Consider the following 22404-nt stretch of genomic DNA (forward strand, 5'->3'; position numbering starts at 1 on the left):
CTGCGAGGCTTCGCAGAGACCATTGAAGTCCATAGCGTTATCTTGTACATGTACTAATGTAATATCGAATTTCTCAACCAAAAGGAGTTAGAGCTGATGGACAATTTAGTTGCGTTCCCTAACTCGGCAGATAATGCAAAAATTTAGCAGAAAGCTTTCTCGTATTCGGTTTTCTGGTGAGGTAGGGGAAAAGTGGAAGAGTAAAATAGATCCTTCTTAAAAGTTGCAAGATTTTAATCGAAGAATTTTTGCTGGTAAAATGTGCTAAAGTGTCAAACCGTCAGCTGTTCACTGTTGTCAAAGCAAAATGAAAGTGGAATAGACAAAAACAAAAGTACATCGGCATTTACAACTTATTGAACAAGTACGTATATCATACCGAAGAAATATCAAGCTTTGCAAGTATTTTTTTTTAAATGTATTTAGGAAATCGTCAACAGTTACAGTTGACAGTTTTACCAGCTTTTTTCCGAAAAGTGTTCCCATACTTTTTGGGTTTTCTCTCTTTCTCTGAGATGACTTTGCTTTTTGAAAGTTTTACAGGTTTTATCCTGGAAAGTTGAGGAACAAAACTTTTAATTTGGAAGTCGTCAGTTCTTGAAAAATATTTCAAATTACACCTTACTCTCTGCTCACTTTACCTCAAGGGAGGAATGGGCCGGGCGGAGCGGTGAGCTTCTTCACCGATGGGTCGAAACTGGACCGCAGGGTTGTCGGTGGGGGTCTTCGAGAGCTTTCCATTAGCACGAAAGGCTTTAGTTAAGGAATGTCTGCTCTCTCTCGGTCCCATCGGAACACTTTCTGTATTAGGATTATTTGGGTTCCGGGTCACAGTAACATTACGGGGAACTGTTTAGCTGACATGGTACACTCTTGGATAGATGGGCCTCATGTCAGCTCAGCGAGCGCTGGGCGAAAACCAGGACATATGCGATCGCAAGGTCCTGCTGGCCGAGGATCGACAGAGGCAGTCAAAGGCACTCCTCACACACGCAAAGCCACAGCTCCCACTTTTGGTGGGGGTTTTAATGGGTCACTATCCAATTGGTATTCACGCAGTAAGGCTGAGCATACTACCAGATCCCGTATGTCGCTGTTGCCTGAAAGATGAAGAGGCGAAATCATCTCAACACTACCTTTGCCCAGCGTTTGCGAGGCTAAGGTTGATGTACTTTGGCTCTCACATCTTTAATAGTCCCAGGGAGCTCTGGGGCACCCTATGAAAATTAATTATTTTTTTACCAAAATTCCCTCTTTGACTAAAACCAAACATCGCCGTTTTGTAGGCTCGTTCTCATTTCCAGCCGGTATAAGTGTTAAGTTGTCGATTTCAAAAAATACAAAAAATTTATTTTTTTAATATTTTGACATTAATATCCTTTATTATTTCTATTTCAGATTTAAAAAAAAAAAAACTGTAAACTTGTCGACGTTTCGTAGTGAGATTTGGTAAGTAAAATAAAAAATCCATTTCAATTGTTTGATCTATTCATAAATGTTTCTTATTACGACATACATACATAGATAATGCCGAATTCTCACTAGTCATTGAATTGACAAATATAATTTGTAATTTAAATATATCATGGGGAAATAAACTGAATTACAATTTTTAATGCTGCACGTTGCATAATTTTATTTTTATTTTTTTTAAATTTAATATTCAGTGGAAACCCAGCGCAGGAGATACATATTAGAACACAATTGAAAAATTAGTTTTGTTTGTATTGATATTTTATCTAATTTTTATAACAATCTATTCGGGCCTTTTTCTCATTAATTGGATTTTTCTTATCGAAAAAGAAAGCATTAACTTAATTTAATAAGCGTTTGTTTATCAATTTAATTTGATAGACATCTCAGCATATTTGTACGCGTATATAGATGATAATTCGCCATAGCTTAAATATACAGTCAGCGTCAATAATATGAATACCCACACGTTTCTTTATTTATATTTTCAATACCAAATTTTTCTTATTTTTTTATAAAAATACAGTTAGCTCAACAGCAAAAACCAGCAGAATCAATTTTTTCAAATTCATATATAACTGGGGAAAATTCAAGAACTACCAAAAAAATTGTCATCAAAATTTTCAACTTTTCAATTCCATTTCTTAGAATTCGGGGTATGCAGTTTTGTAGCCCATTAAATTTTATTATATAAGGTGCAAGTTTCAAGTCTATAAAAATTACCGTTGATTTTTGAGATTTTTGTTTTTTGTCGAGGGTGTTGCGCATTTTCTTCCATATAAAAATAAATGTTTTTTCGTGCGTTTTAGGGACTTGAAAGATGCGCCTTATTATATTAAAATTTAAAGGGCTACAAAACTGCGTATTGAAAAATTTTCTAAGAAATCGAAATTGAAAATTTTGATGGAACTTTGTTTGGTATTTCTTGAATTTTCCCGAATTCTATATGAAATTGAAAAAAACGGTTTCGGCTGGTTTTTGCTGTACAACTGATTAAATTTTTATAACAAAATAAATAAAAATTAGTATGGAAAATATAAAAAAGAAAAACGTCAAAACGTCAGGGTATTCACATTTTTGACGCTGACTGTATATTTTCCCAGCAATTGAAATATGTCAACATCCTGATAAACAGAAATGTGTCGTAAATAGTTCTTTGATTTGTTAATTTTTTTCGGAGAATTTAGTGACCGACCTATTTATAAGTGATTTGAGACAAATTCATTTGTATATACATATGTATGTATGTATGTATGTATGTATATCAATCTAATATTTTCGTACTTAGTGTGTAGATATTTATATATGTACATACATAGGTACATGTGTACCTAATCGCTTAGTCATGCTATCACACACAAACATTCTTATTTAAATTAAATGAAATTAAATTAAATTGTACAATAAAAACGTAAAGAAAGTAAAGTGGGTGATTGGTGGCAGTGAGTACCACACTTACATATACATACATACATACATGCATCAGTGTACTGCACAAGCCGATTCATTTACGTTTTGAAGCTACTTGAAAAAAATACAAGCGCAAGTAGTATGATTCACACTTCAACACAAATGAATACGGGCGTAGCTTAGAAATCTACAAGCCACTTGAAATTTACAAGCTACCTATCCATATCCCGCTATACGTACAGTTGGATATGCTTGAAATAAAACAAGTATGAGCAGGAGTTGCAAACAAACATATTTGAGGAAAGCAAGCATATACTTGCTTGTTTCGATCCAAGCCTAGTGAATAAAAGTAAATTTTCAAGTGGCTTGAAATGTATGTAAGTCGCTTGCTGGTGCACACTGATGCACTGGGCAAATCTCCGGAACCGTGCCATTCGAAGCACGTAAATTTTTAAATTGGAAAGATCAAAAGTCCTTTAAATACATACATACATATAAATTCTTGGCCGAAAATTGTTTTATGTATTAAGCATTTTCAACTATTTATTAACTATGATTCCAACCTGTTATGTTTAAGTCTGTCAGTGTGCCATTAAAAAGAGAAATTTGAAGCTAATCATGCCAAGGCATTTCCAGACAATATTTGTTAAATTTTCTTCTTTTTTTTTTTAAATGCGATTTTAACTTTTACGTGATAAATGGTATACCGTATATGGATTCGCCATTTTGAATTTTTTAAATCTGATTTCGGATTAATAATTATTAATTAATTAATGATTATAATCAGCGACCCCGATTACAACGTTTTAAGCGAATCCAATAGATTTTGATTTTTTTGTCCGCCAAATGGGGTTCGCCACTTTAAATTTTTCCAATCTGACTTCAGATTCGTAATCAGCGACCCTGATACTACCGAGTAACACATTCTAGGTGAATACAATAAATTTAAAAAAATATTCCGCCATAGATATTGAATCTGCGATTTTGAATATCGAAATTCTGATGATATATTCGTGATTAGCGACCCTAAAAACATTAGAATACGTCTTGACCTAATAACTGACAACTGCTTTTTTAATTTCTTAGCTTTCTATTCACTTGATCTGCACTTAAAACAAGTATGTGAGTATTTGGCGCTTACACTTTTGCTAAGTGTTTGGCCGAGCTTCTCCTCCAATTTGTGGTGTGCCTCCCCCTAGCGGCAAAATAGTTGTATGAGGAGCTTTTTCAGGGCACAAATACACGCGGAGGTTAGCAAACACTTTTTCTAATTTGGCTTGGACCAAGTCCTACGGAGTAATTGTATGCACTTTTTGACTGCAATTTTTTATCCTGACTGACGCGGTGTATTCCTAATAGATTGAGAAAACTTCAGCGGAGACTAGATTTTCGCGACTGGCCGTTTAGGTATTTTCAGAAAACACGTGGTTATTTTGCACATTCCGATTAAATGTCACTGACTGACAGTCCCTTCTACCGAAAATTCTAGATGAAAGCAAGCTCTGGATCACTCCTTTGTCACATTGAGGGGAAGATAAATAGACTACAGCTTGACATTCAACTTCGTTGATTTCTCTTGGATCGCTAAATCGAGGGTGTAATTATCGATTTGACTAAATCTGTTTATGCCCAAAGTACTAGAGCTGGCCATAGACTCCAAGTGTAACTTAAGGTTATCTGATACTATCCGAAAATTTTCAGTGGTCCAATAACTTTTTGCTCGATGCATGAATATCTTCGTCAACTTCCTGTTTAGAGTTACGATCAATATTTCACTTCAGACTAAAGACTCAGGCTTACGCCTCCAAGCTTCAGAACATTAAAAAACTTTCTTGCCGAGACTGACCAAAAGACCCTGTGAAGTGCACTATACATTCATGATTATTCGTGTCTCATCAGCGTAAGCTTGTATGTGCTTCAAGCCTGGTACCTCTCCGGTCAGAGTATACCGCCCTTAAGGCATAGCACAGCTTTCTCCGCGACAGTAAGCAATCTTTTGAATGAGCAAAAATGAATGTTTCAAAAATTTATCTTCAGATACAGAATACTTTCTAAAGAGTAAGAATACTTTGATTTTTTGAGATGCCAATTAAACTTGTCGATTACTTGATAATTGAAGAGGCACATCAGTAACACCAACATGACTGCAGGCTTCATAAATACAATTTTTATTTTAATTTTAATCGTCGACGACATCGGCGTCATCGGGCGTCTGCCGATTAAATTTCCATTACACGTTATTAAAAATTTAAATCTCATTTCCACTCTACTCTTCATACTTAGTGCTTAACACTTACATTCATACATACATACATATGCATCGAATGGCTGCTACTCCTCTACGTCGTCCATACGATCAACAATTTTCGTAAGCGATGAGTCAGCCAAGCAAATTCCTCCGTCAATATTTGCATAAATAATTAATTAAATCCGCCATAAGAGCACACAATGCTGAACCATATAAATATTCATACATGCATATCCACTTATGGTATGTTTGCATGAACATGCATACAAACATATTTACATATTTATTGCCTAATATACATGTATGTATATCTGCACTCAAAAATAAGCCATGCAATTTATATAAAACCACACAAACACTTACTTATATCTGCATAGTTTCAATTACAATCCCATAAATTCGTATGCCCATCTACATAAAGTGCTGGCCACATAATTAGCGACACGGCTTCTTTACAAGTTTTGACCATTCATTTTTTCTTTACTTATTTTTAATTTATTTTTTTACAAAAATATAGTTTAGACCGCATCGAAAACTATGTGACCCAAAATTTCAAACCTTGTACAAGATTTGAAAAAAAAAAATCGCCGAATTTCAAAAAATAGTCACCAATATCACAGTGCAAAACTCACAAAGTGATGGGAATGAGACGAATTGCATTCATTACAAGTAACTTTTAAGCAAAAAACAAAACCGATTTCAATTCTTATATAAAAATTAAAGATTATCGGTAATTTCGTCATGATCCAATGATCGGATTTAAACCAAATTAGTATGGGACCACGTGTGAGGTAGCCCCTTTCCTTAAAAAAAGAGAAATCGGATATCCTTTTCCTTTTGTGAAGTCGGTTAAAAATAAACAAGTGCAATGGTTTTGTTTTGGTTTCGCTCACAAATTACATATCGTCACCTGAAATGCAAAAAGACGTGACTAAATTTGTTTTTTTTTTTTTTTCATTAAATAATGTGGGAGTTGTAATTCGATGAAATCCATCATATCAATCAAAAACTGAATTTTGAATTTTTTATTAGTTATAACTTTTTTAATTTCAGCGACGATGTTTGTTAAGTCTTTTTGCATTTGAGGTGACGATATATACACATGTAATCAAAATTTTTTCATTTGAACATTGAGCTCCCTTTCCCGCTCCGTTAACTTTGGAAAATGTGTTTTTAATTTATACGTTCTCATTGGCATCTTATTATTCCAACTTCAAATTGAGATAAAAAAGAAATGGTAACCAACTTTTTCAAATCCTTTGGTACTTTTCATTATTTGACCAGCTTAATCAAATGCCGTTGGTCCGATTCCCATCACCACCAACTTTTTGAAATTTATTGCAGTGTATTTTAAACTTTTTTAATCAGCATTTCTAAAAAAACTTGGTTTTTGCTGTTTTGTGGGCCATTAAATTTAAGTATAAAATTGTGCAAGTTTCAGGCGGCTAAGAATTCGTGGTAATTTTTGAGATTCTTTTTGCCTGATCGCTCATTTTCTCCCATATAAGAAAATTTTAGAACATAAGTACTATATATGGAATTATTTTATATTAAAGCTGTATACCCAATTTCTGTTGATATTTGGCAAGTTTTTATAAATCTTGTACAAGGTTTTAAAGTTTTAGTTCCATGGTTCCCTAATTATGTGACCACCACTGTACTTACCTTCATACATACACACATGCATGTATCAATCCTTTGTGTACATTTCGGCTCCCAATTCAAAATTGTTATGTTTGGTAATCTTTTCAAGCATATTTTGGGTCGAATTTGCATATATCGTCGCTACCATGTCAAAACTATCGAGTTGGTATTTTTCAAGAATTTGGTGAGGGTAGTCGCTGGGATTGAAATATTTCTTTCTTTAAGAGAGGTTTGTCTTTTTTTAAAACCATGCAATAGTAATCTTAGGACTCAACTATGCCCTAGCATTTGAAATTGTAAATAAATAGTAGTCGAACCCCAAGATGATTTTGCTCCATCTCACCATATTTTTTTTTTTTGCATTTATAAATCTAAGTATTTAGATGGCATTTTATATAGTTACTCTTTTTGCTTAATCCGCTGAATATATATGTACATATTCGGTGACCTGAAATAAAATTCTTTTTATAACATTTTTGTAGAACACTTTAACCCTCTTACTGACACTTTTATAAAATAAGTGTCACATTCACCCGCTCTGCCACGAGTTAACGAGTTGAATGTTCTATGAAAAAAATCGCTCTCAATTTTACACTCGAATTAAGCAGAAAAGGTGCAACATGGTTAGGTTCAGTTCTATTCACAAACAACACCAAAAAGTACCACATTGGCAATATTAATTAAAGATAAATCGGGTATAATTTAATCCTTCATCGGAACGGGCTAAGTGCAATTATTTCTGATAAAGAAGTAGTTTTTAATGAAAGAAATTTTCTCATTTTCGTTGTTGGTGTTTCCGACAGGGTAGGAGTGTGAAAGCAATTTTGTGTTTATATTGTAATTAACCGCGAACTTATTCTACCTTATTGGATTTATCAACTAAAATTTGGGTTAAAATATAATTTTAAAGGAAAGTAAATTAGAAAGAAAACATTCCGCCCATTTCTCCCCGGCCAACCTTTCGTTCCATTCGTTGAAAAGATACGAACTGGCATAAATTGCAAACGTCTTATGATTTATGGTTTCACTATTATGAAATGTTGCTTATAAATGTTTAAAAAGTTGTCTAACAAAAACTAAAAAACAATGTTTAAGATTTGATGTTTTCATTTAATTGTATTTAATGAATTTTATAACCTAAACCCTTTTGTTTAAAAATAACATACATTTTTAAAAATGTGGCAAAACCACTTTTAGCTTTTTTAGCGCCCAATGAGTCACAACGAAAGAACTCTAAAAACTAAGTTGTTCCATATTTATGGCATGAAATTCAGCTTTTTGCTTTCGAAACATTCTAAAGTGTAATTCAAAACAAACAAACAATATTTACAAACCAAAATGGCAAAAAATGTTTAAGAAATCAGAGAGGGGTGCTGTGCTGTCCAATATTTCTTTGAAACCCAACTTAGTCGTCATTATTGCCTGATGCTTCCATTTCACTGTTATTGAACGAACTCCAACCATTCAGAATTATTTCACCTTGTCTTTTAACTATCTCTTTTGGTATTGTTTTTAAAAATTTTGTTTGACACTTCTTGCCAGACATATTTTGCAGTTCATTCTTATCCGTATCATAAATTTTCCAAGCCCTGACCAATCAGCCCATATCGTAACGGTAACTTTTTGCAACTGGTCCAATCTGCATTTGGTATCCGCCATATTCACTGCCATTTCCCGGCATTGTTTTCCTGTCCCCTGGCGACATGTGTCTATGGTAAGTTCAGTACTCTCCGTCTAGGTGTTCCAAGACAATCCACCCTATGGGAAATATTTTATTAAAATGTATTTAGAAAAATTAGCCCCACCACCATCAGTGCGAATGCTTTACTGTTGAGACACAAGAATTATTGAATTTTTTAGTAAATGAGATTTGGAATCACAGTCGGTCATACATACATAAGCTGTTCTTAGTCTTATTTATTTTAAAATTGAAAATTATTATTCCACTACTAGTTTTTATTATTTCACTAAATAACAATAAATTTCTTATTTCTTGATAATTGTAGGTACTTACTCAAATTTCCCATTCACGGAAAAAATTTAATGTAGTACATTTCCATTAAATTTGAAGTGCAATTCTTTTTTTTTTTTTACTTTAGCAAATTGTATAATGACTTGTTGACACTTGCACAAGTTGATACCATCAGCTCAACTAACTGCCTGCGTTTGTGTATCCATTCATATCTATGCACTTGTATGTACATACATATTCACTTTGTTTACAAACATTTAACGCAAAGCATCAACAATTGTATTGTGCGAACTCCCACAACTGTGCATACATATATTTGTCAAATAGTGCATATGTATGTATGTATGCGTGTGGGTGTATGCTTTTTTTTCATATGCGTTTGCAATTCTGTATACAGAAGAACGTATAGTAAGTACTCGCTCGCTATAGCTTTTGAATTCATATCTAATATATAAACAAAGCTCGAACAATCAGGCCGCTGATTAGTCAAACAGTGAACCGGCTGAGCGGTCAACAATTGCAGAGAGGAAATAAGATTTATTTGTTTGCGGTGGCGATAAAAAATATTTATTTTTTAAATTATGCATACCCATTTTATTTTATTGTTTAATAGGGCGTATGAAAGGGAGTGAAAAGTTTTTTTTACTAATAATACTATTTTGGCGCTTACACTTTTGCCAAATGTTTGGTCGAGCGCCTCCTTCAAATTGTGGTGCGCGTCCTGATGTTAGAAAAACATAAATGGAGGGCCCTACAAGGCAGAATATCAACCGGAGGTGCCTGCGATGGGACATTCTTCAAATTCTTTAGCGCTAATATATAAATACATAAATACATTGAAACTCATTAATGTTTAAGCTCAATTGACTATTGAAACTGAAAAAAAAAAAAATATTTATGTATACATAGTTCTAAAATTCATGTTTTTTCGCTCCTACTGTCCACTATTACTAATTAGTAAGACGATTATCGAGGTGAATGCAAATTTGAATTTGAGTACGAATCCTTAAAAGATATCGAAAGCAAATTTTTTTGATATTTATAAATATAAATTTATCGATAATCATAAATTTATCGATAATCATTAAGGTATTATTTATTTAAAGATATATGTAGCGATTCAAATTAGGCATATTCACAGCTTTGTTTCAAGAAGTAAGAGAGGTAAATCACATTTCTCAAATAAGTGTGAAGGGAAATGTGAAATTAATAGATATTAGAGGGCTGCATGAATTCATTCAAACTTCTAGCCAAACAGAGTACAGTAGATTTGAATATTTACTTCACATACAAAACACTCAGCGTTTGGAATTTTGTAAGTTATGCCTATATATATTTTATTTTATATTTTCTACCTTCAAATGGAAGAATGTGAATGAATGAATGGAAAACATTCAAATCATTCAAACTCAGTTCGGTAAAAGTTTTTTTCTACGAACAAGTTTTTTCGTATTTAATAGGTGCGCGGCAATACATACATACATAGATTCTATGTTTGTACATATGTGCATAGAAAAAATATTTTTGGATATTCATACACAAAATGTCATTTATTTCAATTCAATTTATTTTCACTTTGTTTGAATATTGTGATGTCGACACAAATATCAGAACAGCTATTCACTCAAATTCAAAAAAATTTGAAGCCAAAATCATTCATTCGTTTTGTATATGAATAATTCAAAAGCCGCTTTGAATGCATTCATGCAGGCCTCTAATAGATATGTATTGTACTATGCCATTCGTGATACAAAAATGTGAAAATAAGAGTTACATGCATTTTTTTTCTGCTCTTGGTTGACTACTTATTTCTCGGATTTGCCCATAATTGTAGTATTTATGTACATATGTATAAGTCTGTGTTTATTTTTCAATTAAGAAAAATGTAAAACACATTATAATCACTTTAACCTTCACTCTCTACTTAAATTTTATAAATAGCATTTAATAATAGAAAATTGCACAAAATTACCACTCATTGCAGTCGCACGCACAACACTTAGCGCTGGAGGAATCTGAGGCGTAGGTGCAGCAGCATACACACATCCATACATACATACATATGTATGTACATACGAGTACGACTATTACCCGCTCAACAACCATTCAAATACTTGTATCAACTGAACAGCAACAGCAACAACAACAATAAATAAACAACTTGACTATGAATTGACACAAAGTATGGAATCATTACACGTGACGAGTACTGCTGCTGGTGGTGGTAGTGGTAGTGGTACACAATTATCGTCATTACTCGCAACAACAATAACAACAACAGCTAATACAACAGCCGCAACATCGCCTGCCAAAGATCATTACAATTCATTGTTGTTGTTAAGTCGAGCTGCAGGAAGCGGACAGTTGCGCATAAGCAGATCTCCATCGGATACACGCAGTTCCGAACAAAGTACATTAGTTGTTGCATGTTATGATCATACATTTTCACATACAGCGATTATTAATATTCATTAAAGAATTTATGTACTTAAATGTATGTTAATTTATTACTAAGCGTTGTATATAATTCTAATATATTTCTGCTACTTACTTTTATTTTTGTGCATTAGACACTAACTCATTATAAGCAAACAAAGAAAATTTCGCCGTACACCCGAGTCTAAAGTATTTTTGCAAGGCAATTCTGAAAAAAAATTGTTCGGCAGAAAAAAAAGCATTTTAAATTGCCTTCGAATCGCAAGTTTAATTGATTTTTGGCGAGCTTTAATTTACTGACTTTACGGTGAAGTGGGTAAGTAACTGGTTCCTTGAGGTCAATGAACTTTGGATCAAAAAAATCGCCTGCTCGAGACAAAAACATCGATATAGCATACATTAAGATTCGACTAAGTATAAATGCCGAGAATATGACGAAAAATTAAAAAAAAACCCTACGTTCGGCCAAAAAAAAATTTTTTTTTTCCAAATTGACTTGCAAAAATTTGTAGACTCAGGGGTTACGGCGTATTTTTTTTTCTGGTACGGCCTAATGTACCTATATTTGAATGTATGTAAATATTTATCATTTGCTTTCATGAGTGCTGCTTCAATTTGATTAAGTTTGAATTGTCGCTAATTTTAGCAGTTCATTGTCGAATTTTTACTTTTTTTTTTTGTAAAATTTTTTTGCTGAGCACCTCTCCTTCAAATTCCAACCACCACAATATCCATTTATGTAGTATATATGTATCTGTTATCTGTGTAGTTTTCTTTAAGTCAATTGGACATTTCCGTTCTTATGCCGGTATGCAAAAAAAGTGGGTGTGTCCACAGGCAACTGCACTCTACTTACGAGGGGTGATCAAAAAGTTAAAGAAAAGAGGTGTAGAATACAAATTATGGTACTTTTTTCGCTCTGATAAAACCACTTTTAAGCTTGGATCGAACATAACAGTTATTGATGCAAACTGTCATTGAAAAATTCACTATGAACGAAATGTTCTAAAACTAAGTGATACATACCAATCGATTTCTTTTTTCACCGAGAATCAAATTTGAAAATAAATTTTTATTTGCAATTTTTATGGAAAATTAAAAAAAAAATTACAAATATTTTTGATTTTTATTTTATTAATCCAAAATAACAATTATTTTCGATTTTTTATCTAAATAATCTGCAAATAACAGTTATTTTTGATTTATATATTATATGTTCGTTACAATTCCTGGGCAAGAGTAAATGTAAATATGTAGATGAAGTTTCTTCCGTAATAATCGATGCTATTTATAGTTGCCTTTCGCAATTCACTTATGTATCTAGTGATGTAACAAACATTATTTATTCGGTTTGAGTGAAAATTTCACTGTGAAACATAGTTTTTAAGCAGGGCTGAAAACCAGTCCAAAAGCGATGCGGTTCGGTTCAGTGGCTCCGATTAGTAAAAAAAACTTGTTTTTTCCCACAGTATAAATTTTGTTTCTCTTTTGCTCAGAGTTGCCTGAGGGAACTTTTTTTTACAAGCTTTTTTTTTACAAAATTTACATTCCTCGTCCTATGCCTAATGTACATACATACATACGAAAGTATATACAGTATAAGAAGTATGAAAATTATTACTGCCTATAATTCATTTAACTAGTTAGTTACATTCTTAAAGTGGGTTTGGCTATACTTACACAAGGCTGTGGCTATGTTTGTATGTATGCACATTTCACAAATTTATGACCATACCGTTGCATACCGTTTATTAGGAGTGTGCTCTACATAAATGCTCGATGGAATTCCAAGTAAATAGCTAGCAATTAAGATAAGTAGAAGTACTTAGAAAATGACTCGCCAAAGACTTTTTATGTATATACTACAGTAAATTCAACAAGAATGAAATCAGATTAATTGCGGAAAGTAAGGCGAGTATTGAGTTCAACATGATTTCCATGAAACCATTTTTCGCAAGAGCAACACTTTTAGCTTCGTAAATAAGGCCAAGTTTTTTCGTCCGGCAACCTTCCGTCAAGGTAATACTGCAAAACTTTCTATGCAAATAATTACTCTTAGCACTGATCTGTTACCTACACCGGAATGCATCTGCAAATCGTTAAACTCTCATAAACTAATCACAAAACTTTCTCCCTTTGGCTGATGAAGTCAGTTAACGTTTAACAAAGGCGATCAGATACAGGCGAGAGATCATTGAGACACCAACGGTGATAATTGACATAGAACGTTTGGCTGTATCAGTGACAATATGGTGAGCAAAAACAAAGTTTTCTTGCCTCTGCAGTTCAGCTTTATTGGCAATCAAGTTCGGACAGCAAATAGAGCAAGCTGAGACAATGGAGAATCCAACCTCCGAAAGATAGCCAAAATTACTGACTTTACGGTGGAGTGGGTAAGTACTAGAACGGTTAACTTGAGGTCAATGAACTTTGCAACAATAACGTCAATATACCATACATTAAGATTCGACTATAAATGCCGAGAATGTGACGAAACATTAAACACTTCAAAAAACCTCTACGTTCGGCCAAAAGCTTCACAGTAACTTTATACTTATTTGTTTCATACGACCATCTTGAATTTCGCAGGAACTTGCGCCATCCCTTGTCTAAGTACATTTTGCCGAATAAAAAATAACACTGAATATGACAAAAGGCTGAAACCGATATGTCTCCAAATCTAAATAGGATATTCATACATTTACAAAATAAATACTTATGTCAGCATTATACTTCTACAAAGGCTAACCTATAAAATAGGCTTGGTGTTTTTTTTTTTCTTCAAATATTCTTTTCACATTCTTATCGCCTGTGAAACGTAATCTAATGAATGCTGCGCTGCCATATGCGACAAAATTCGGATGAGGATTTGGTGCAGAGCATAGAAAAAAAATTTTGATTTTTTGTTATCAAAGGAAGTAGAGCAATCAAACTTCGATGAATTCAAAATAGGTTACAAACCGTTGGCCGGTCCGAAAGTTTATTATTGGTAGGTTTTTAAGTATTTTGGTGGGAAAAATACATGTCTGAGTGGCAACACTGATCCCGACTGCGGAAAAATTTCGCCGTAGGTACATTCAGCACATAATTTGACAGTTTAGCCCAAGGCGAATTTATATAAGGTGGTGTTACTAGATCAGCAACCTATAATTCGCGTTGATTTTTTATTTTTATTTTCTTGTTTTTTTTTTTTTAATTTTGACTTTGATTTAAGTTATTTTGGTTACAGCATTAACAATATTTTTATAAAAACTAACAAAATAAATTTAACTTGGAAAAAGATCACCAAGTGAGCGTTTGTTTGAGTCACTGTATATGTAAATATGTGGCAGCAGTTTTAATTTATTTTGTTACATGTGTACTTGCAGATACTTTGGCATCCTTTTTATGTTACTCATCTGTTCCTAACTACACTATTTTTTACAACCAAACTGCATTTATTCCTTCCACAGCTTTTAGCAATTATAATACGCACTTTTATCCAAACTACCCTCTACGCTTTGTTTTTTGTTTATAATTCCTGCTTATCAACACTGAAAAAATTGTACGAAACTTTTTGTAAATTTTGAATTTTTATGTACTTTGCTGTGAGTTTTAACACACTGTGCTTCCTCTTCTTCTCGTTCTCGATTTTAATCCGCTCTTTGTTTATTGTTTTGTGCAATCGCTACAAAACAAAATCAAAAAAAAAAAAACATACAAATATTGCAATACATGCATAAGCACGCACTTACACGCACACTCACGCAATAAAAAATATTAAAAAAAAATAAAATAAACAAATTGGACAATAACAGCAAAACACACGCAAGCACGCCCGCCCGCACGCTTTTCGCTTGCTTTTTAGCTACGAAGCGCCAAAGCTTATCACAGCCATCGGCTGCTGCAAGGATAACAGCAACACACAGTTACAACAACAACAACAAAAACTAGAAAAAAGAAGCAGCTCAGCAGAGATTTGAGCTTAAACCGAAATCTTCAAAAGCAAACAACAACAAGTACATACATAATAGCTCTATTAAATATTGAAACATTCTAAAACCACCACTACAAGCTTGTTCGTCGTCCTAGTTGCTGTTAGTATTGCATATTATTGTTATTGTTGTTTTACCGGTTGTTGTCACTTGTCATCATCTGTCACTTGAGCAAAACGACTCGTAACCAATTATGCAAATAAGCGCTGGACTCAAATTAAGATAAAAATAGCAAATAGTTAAGACTCGAATGTATTGTAAGACTAATTTCAACATTCCCTCTTCAATTTGCCATCAACAACAACTACAACAACAAATCAACTCTAACCATAATCGTACAAAAAACGACGACGACAACAACATACGAACTCCCGCTCCCGTCAACGTGTTAATTGGAAACTACTTGAAATTCTACTCTCTCACACTCTCTCTGTTACACTCCACCGCATTCGCCTGTCATCTTCATTCTCGTCTTCATCAACAACTCGCTGCCGTTTTCCATTTCGTGCGTGCATGTGCGCGCGTATATGTGTGAATGCAAATCACCGCTGCCTTCTCCACAGTGTCACGTGAACGGAATCATCGCGGTGACAGCACCGAGTCGGGGAGTCACGTCGACAGAGTAGCAGCAACAACAGTGACGTCTTCAACGGTCGCAGGCACGATCGGCACACTGGGCGGCGCCGGCGCATCGGGCACCTCCCTCGCGACAACCACATCGACGGGCGGTGTCAGCAGTTACGGCAGCAGCACGATGACCGGTTGTATTGGGAGCGGCAGCAGTGGCGCCACTGTTGCCACCTTCCGCGGTTTCCGCAGTCACTCGCCATCCAGTCGTCGCAGTCGCGAACGCAGTCGTCGCGAATTCCAACGCACCCACGGCTCTGATCAGGGTGGTCTATTGGCCTATAGTGGGCTGAGCGGTATGAGTGGGGGCGTTGGTATTAGCGGCGGTGGTGGTGTTGGCGTTGGCGGTGGTAGTGGCATGAGCGGCGGCATAGGTGGCTTCATTGTGGGCAGTGGTGATGGTAGCACAATGGAGAGTATGGGTGGTGTTGGCGTCGAGGACTCACGTCTATCAGGTGTGACTAACAAGAAATTCTAATTTGTGTAACTTCATGCATTACTTGTCAGAGGAGCGGATTAGAAATGTTGGCTAAAGTTGGTCAAAATGAGGTCTATTGAAGAAAAGATGAAACATTTTTAAGCCGCTCCTTTTTATCTATGAATGGTGTACTTTTATAGTTATATTTTATCAGCGTGAAACATCATTGATTGATATTTTTCTCCCATTTTATTTATCTTTGCACAGGCAACGAGGATCTCTGCTATCAGTCGTTCGCTTCTGACGAACAGGATGGCTCTCATGTGGGCGTTGATGGCAACAAGAAACATCATCGCCGCCATGAACGTACCTCCAGTTTGCAGGCGCTCGATCGGCTCAACACAAAAATCCAATGTACAAAGGAGTCCATACGAAAGGAACAAACTGCCAGAGATGGTGAGTGAACAAATTTTTTTTTCATTGTTTTATAGGTGGCAACTCTATTCAAAATTAATTCACATTTACCTACAATCAACTAAAAATGGTTGGTCGAGTTCAGGAAATCTGAATCTGGCATCTTCTTGTTATTCTGTTTTACCTTTTCGTTCGTTGTCTGAGGGCCCGTCCCAGCCATTTTAAAATTAGCACCATGGGTCCCGCGGGTCTGGTATCCCGCGCCCATTTCTACTCCACACGGGTTAGTCCGCGGCTCCCATATGGATTGCTGACGTTGCCTAGAATGTGCGAAAGATGGCGGAAGAGTTGGGAGTGAGGAGAGTCGTGCAACTTTAATTGAACGGCCATAGCCTAGTACTTACTTGTGGATTACACAAAATTTCGTTCCGCTGGGGCTAATTTCAATATCCTCCTGGGCTTTTTCTACGGTTAGATTATGGAGACATAATTTAAAAGGCATTCTTAGGAGTCAATTAACACCTAAGTTTAGTACTTCCACGATTGCGGCCTTCGGTTTCAGACGAAGAACTAGATTTCCCTTGAGGGGCCAAAGATAATCTGGCACAAGTAGGAGTCTACGAACTGATCTGGTAATTGATTTACCGCTATAGCAATATTGCGGGAAGTAATAAATGTGATAACCAACACTCTCGCCATCAAAGCCCGCACTATTGTTTTGTGTGCCGTTATGATCGACTTGGATCTGTACGGACAAGAGAGAGGCCTTCCAGCTACATATAGCTCATCAGCTTTAAATAGCTGACATAAAGCCCAGTATTGTCTTCACGCTGACAGTATGGTGACGGACGCTCTAAAAAAAACACGTCCAAAAGAAAAATGGAAAAGGTGCCTTGTGCCTTCCACCGCAGCTAAGCTCCTGAAATTCTCTCTGTCCTTCTTGCGATAAATTACAGTCTTGCTGAAATTATGCTAGGCAAAAACCTTACCTGCTCTGGAGAAAAGCTAAATTTTTGCACTAAAATACAAAAACTAAAAAATAAAAAAGTGTTTTCTAATAGCGGTCGCCCCTCTCCAATCTCCGAGTGTATTTCTGCCACAAAAAACAGCTTCTCATAAAAATAAAATTGCGGTTCGGAGTCGGCGTAAAACTGTAGGTCCCTCCCCTTTGTGTGACAACATCACGGCACACGTCACAAATCGAACCCCGTTGAAAGCGAATGGTAAAGTGTAAAAACTTTCAATTCAATCTTCGGCGATGTTTCTTAACTAAATAATAAAAAAATCGGCAGCAACGTCCATTCGGAATAACTGCATACATATTTACTTCTACGCATAACCCTGCGTCTACCGGGGTACTGCGGTGTCTTCTAGCTAAATTAATAGCTATAATTAAGAGTTATTTCTGCTCCAGGAACGCTCCTGTGATAAAATACTCTATCAACGTCTATTTTTGCAACCAGGCTGCGATTTAGTCTCTACAGTGCAGCAATACCTCGTCGTAGGAATTCATCGCAGAATGGTTCTAAACTATTTGGCCACGCGATGCACAAGAATTGTAATTAGTATGGGTTCCCGGGCAAAGAAATATTCCGGGTAACAGCATTGCGTATGAGCAACCAATTCTGTCTCAAATGCCGGCTGGCAAGCTAAGTTCAAACGAACTATGGCTTAGATCTATTTTCATTGAATAAGACAACCACGGGGGGTTGGTTTTATGAATGGGCACTTTCAGTGGGAATATATGAAGAGCGTAAAGGGTTACTTTCTGATGACTTTTACGGCACTTTGAGTAACGATAAGAATGTAAAGAGCATCGAGCACTTATTTCCCTTGCAACTGCCGTGAAGCATCTATTTTACGATTTCTGTCTCTGCTGTGAATGACAAAATAGGTGGTTCCTTTGCACGAGAAAGTAGATAGGGCATTAAGCCACGCTCTCAATGTGAACCTTCTGGTAGAAGCATGAAGGATGGTGCATGTTCATTTGTTGGCCTATCATGTATTCCCGGATTTGAGACACTTGTAAAAATTTGGCCAATAGTAGATTTACCAGACCTGACTGAAGCCTGGATTGATAAAAGTACACTGCGGCTTCAATTAGACCAATATTCCGTACATGCGCCCGAACAGCTATTCGTCGCTGGCTTTGAACAGCTCAGCCGGTACACCGTCATTGTTCATCCGGTTATTCATAAAATAATAACTTATTAAGCAGCACTAAATTCTAAATGAGTGACGAATTTATAAAAAAAAAAAATGATTGCAACACTGAAAAGGCATTATAAAAATATCCAATATTTCTTTTTATCACATATTGATAAAAATAGCAATGAACAAGCATTTCTTATCAATTAACTTCAACAAAAAAATGCTATTTCAAAATTTCCTTTTGATATCTTACAGATAATGTGAATGAATACTTGAAATTAGCGGCGAGTGCTGATAAGCAACAATTGCAGCGAATAAAGGTATGTTAAGAGTAATGAACTCATTGCAAAAACACATCGCAGGTGTGTTCAAAACAGGTGTTTAATGTTCTTTTCATGACAATTCAAAACTGACAAAAAAATGTGAAAAAAATAAAAAATAAAAACAATAAAAACACTTCTTCCGCACACTTCTTGCAGGCCGTCTTCGAGAAGAAGAACCAGAAAAGCGCACACAGCATTTCGCAGCTGCAAAAGAAGCTAGACAATTATACAAAACGCGCGAAAGACTTGTCGAATCATCAATTTGCGAATAAGAGTCAACATCGGCAGCCGCGTGAAGTGTTGCGCGATGTGGGCCAGGGACTTAGGTAAGGGCTTTGAGGGAGAAAAAAATCTCGTCAATTTTTAAACAATTTTTAATTTCATATCAAATATCCGCTTTCATTTACTCCCTCACTAACAATCGCTGCGCAGAAATGTCGGTGGCAATATACGCGACGGCATTACCGGCTTTTCCGGTTCGGTGATGTCCAAGCCGCGCGAATTCGCACATTTAATTAAGAATAAATTCGGTAGCGCTGACAACATTAACCAAATGTCAGGTGAGTATGAAAGTATTGCATATAAGCGAGTCTACTTTTAGGCGCATGTGATTTTTTTATTTGCTTTACTTTTATAATTCGAGTACAAATACAAATACATATATATTTAAACACATTCGTATGTATTAATATTTTTATTTATTTATTTTTTTTTGTGTTTGTGTTTAGAAACTGAAATCAACAACATTAACATGCCCGTCAATGCTGAACTGATTGCCAGTTCGACGCCGAATAATAACATAGCAGCCACCTCCACCGGTTCGGGTACTACGGGTGGCGCGGGTAGCGGCAAATTTAATAGCGAGAATGGCAGCGAATGCAGTAGCGTTACTAGCGAGAGTATACCAGCAGGGTAAGTACACCATATGCACTCATATGAGCATACCCACTAGGAAAATAGGTAAGCACCTTACGAGGTATGTCGGAGGTGTTCATTTTGTGCTTTACTATCAGATGACATTGGCCATGATGACAATTTTGGTACTAAAAACTGAAAGAAAACATGGCTTACCTCGTTTCCTATGCTTACCTATTTTCCCAGTGGGCATAGTTGTCCACAAAATAATAGAAGTGCAACATTTTCACTTATTTTGTTTGTTTCATATTTGTAAACGACAAAACCATATTTGTAAACCTAATTTCCAACTTTGTGCAAAAGTTATAACAATTCGAAAAATTCTGGTTTGCATATTTGCAGCTCTGGCAAGAGTCAATCGGGCGCGAGTCAATATCATCTTGTGCTCAAATCGCTCTTAACCGAATTGGCTGAACGTAAAGATGAAATCGAAAAGCTGAAAGAGCGTGTTGAACGATTAGAGGTGAGTTGAGTAGCTGTAAATTAATTAATTTTAATCTTTTTTCGATTTATGCACTATTTAAATAACGGAGTTACAGAAAATTTACTCGGCAAAAGAAATAATATGGTCAAGTCAGATTGTTCATTCGCAACTTCGCTGTGCTCTGACTCATGTATGTTGTTGTTTTAACAGCATAAAAATTCCCAAAAGAGTTTTTGGGGAATGATGCTGGAATGATAGTCCTTGGCCAGATATGAATCCGGGTCGTTCCGATTACTTAGGCCCCACCATCGTGGGTACGCTCTGACCAATGAATCTCTAGGGATGCATTTAAGATATCCTTCCAAACTTCTTATTTATTTTTTTACAATTGGATTAAATAACCGTTGGTATAGATATTTAAAAAATTTAAGCAGCAAAAATACAATCGCGACTTTGCTTTAATAAAAAGACAGGGAATTTTGGGCTTTAAACAAAAAATGGGTTGGCTTTCCTATATGGACGATGGTGAAAGAGACGGTGGGGTGAGGGCGTGAGTACAAGGGTACTACTTGCTGCCAACTTATCAGACATGCAGTTTAGCGCAATGTCACTGTGGCCTGGTACCCACTTACATACTTAAGTCTAATTAGAAAATATTTCGCCCAACTGAAAGAATAGTCAGGCATTCCCTGACCAATTTCGAGCGCACAATGAGTTAGTTCAGAGCCCTGATTGCTACTTGGCTGCCAAAGTAGATGCTTACTTTCTTTATGGATGTTGTTGTTGTTGTAGCAGCATACAAATTCCCCAAAGACTTTTTGGGGAGTGTTGCTGGAGTGACAGTCCTTGGCCAGATATAAATCTGGGTCGTTCCGGTTACGTAGACCCGACTGTCGTGGGATGTCACACCCTTCAGTTGTATTTCTACAGCTTTCTTAATGCCAGCCATTAACGTTGGAAAAACACTACAGCGTTCTAGAAGCTTAAATTATGTAGACGTTAGGAGATTTGCTGGCGGAGAACCAAACTCCGTCAATCTTTACATCAAGTTTCACGCATCTGTGAAAAAGTTCACTGCTCCCTTCTGCAGCTATTTTTCTAACAGTGCAACTTTTTATCCTTCACACCTAATTTTTTTTGAATTTTCTCACAGACTGCACAAAAGGAATTTAACAACTTAACTGCAACACTGGAAGGTGAACGTTACCGTGCCGAAAGCTTAGAAGAGCAAATAAATGATTTAACCGAACTGCATCAGGTTTGTAAAAGTGGGAGATGAAAATGTACTTGGTTTATTAAATGTAATATCTTTTTCGTTGCTCGCCTGCTCTACATAGAATGAAATTGAAAATTTAAAACAAACAATAGCCGATATGGAGGAAAAGGTGCAATATCAAAGTGATGAGCGTTTGCGCGACGTCAATGAAGTACTGGAAAATTGCCAAACGCGGGTGAGTTTGAAATAAACTAATTCGTAAAATTAAAACAAAATAGAAGAAAGAATAAATTTTTTACGGTTTTGAGGGGAGAATTCAATAAAGAGAAGAAACAAAAGGCCGTTTACAATTTTGTTGCTGCAAAGGTTGCTCCTTTTATGTTTTCCGTAGGCAAATTAGGATATTCAAACATTTAAGGTTTTCAATTGAAAATTATATAATTTGGCAAATAAATGTGTTGTGTAACTAGAGTTGGTATGTGTTTTTTCGCACGAATATCTAAAAAAAAATTGCTTGAAAAGTTTTTTAGTAAAACCACAAACTAAAAAGTGTTCCCTGTAGACTCCTCTGTCGTCAAGGGTTAAAATATTTTTTGCTTACAAAGCTATGGAAAAACATATTTCCCATCAATAACAATTCATATTTTGTTTTAAATTACCCATAGTGCAGTGTACATATGTATGTATATAGAATTGAATGCTTCTTTTAATAATGCGATCCTTTATGCCCCTAGCAACCTCAATACAAGCACTTAATTT

The 22404-nt window shown here is 35.6% G+C and overlaps 1 protein-coding gene across 4 annotated transcripts in view; it reads left to right on the forward strand.

Moving 5' to 3' along the window:
* Window positions 1–22404, forward strand: part of LOC118738853 (transmembrane and coiled-coil domains protein 2) — a 67549-nt gene that overhangs the window by 43212 nt on the left and 1933 nt on the right. Inside the window, exons 1-11 of one of the 4 annotated variants that reach the window (XM_036469874.1) lie at window positions 1397–1449; window positions 10732–11157; window positions 15721–16239; window positions 16470–16658; window positions 19023–19087; window positions 19247–19416; window positions 19523–19650; window positions 19819–20002; window positions 20348–20468; window positions 21583–21687; window positions 21767–21880. In XM_036469874.1, the coding sequence (XP_036325767.1) occupies window positions 10932–11157; window positions 15721–16239; window positions 16470–16658; window positions 19023–19087; window positions 19247–19416; window positions 19523–19650; window positions 19819–20002; window positions 20348–20468; window positions 21583–21687; window positions 21767–21880 (1821 nt within the window). In that variant the 5' untranslated portion in view covers window positions 1397–1449; window positions 10732–10931. Of the gene's footprint in view, window positions 1–1396; window positions 1450–10731; window positions 11158–14980; window positions 16240–16469; window positions 16659–19022; window positions 19088–19246; window positions 19417–19522; window positions 19651–19818; window positions 20003–20347; window positions 20469–21582; window positions 21688–21766; window positions 21881–22404 lie in introns of those variants that run through there. The other 3 variants (XM_036469867.1, XM_036469882.1, XM_036469888.1) reach the window with 3 other exon arrangements.

This window comes from Rhagoletis pomonella, unplaced genomic scaffold, assembly GCF_013731165.1.
Source record: "Rhagoletis pomonella isolate Grant_MI unplaced genomic scaffold, Rhpom_1.0 Rhpom_scaffold_00001, whole genome shotgun sequence".
In the NCBI taxonomy this organism is placed as follows: Eukaryota; Metazoa; Arthropoda; class Insecta; order Diptera; family Tephritidae; genus Rhagoletis; species Rhagoletis pomonella.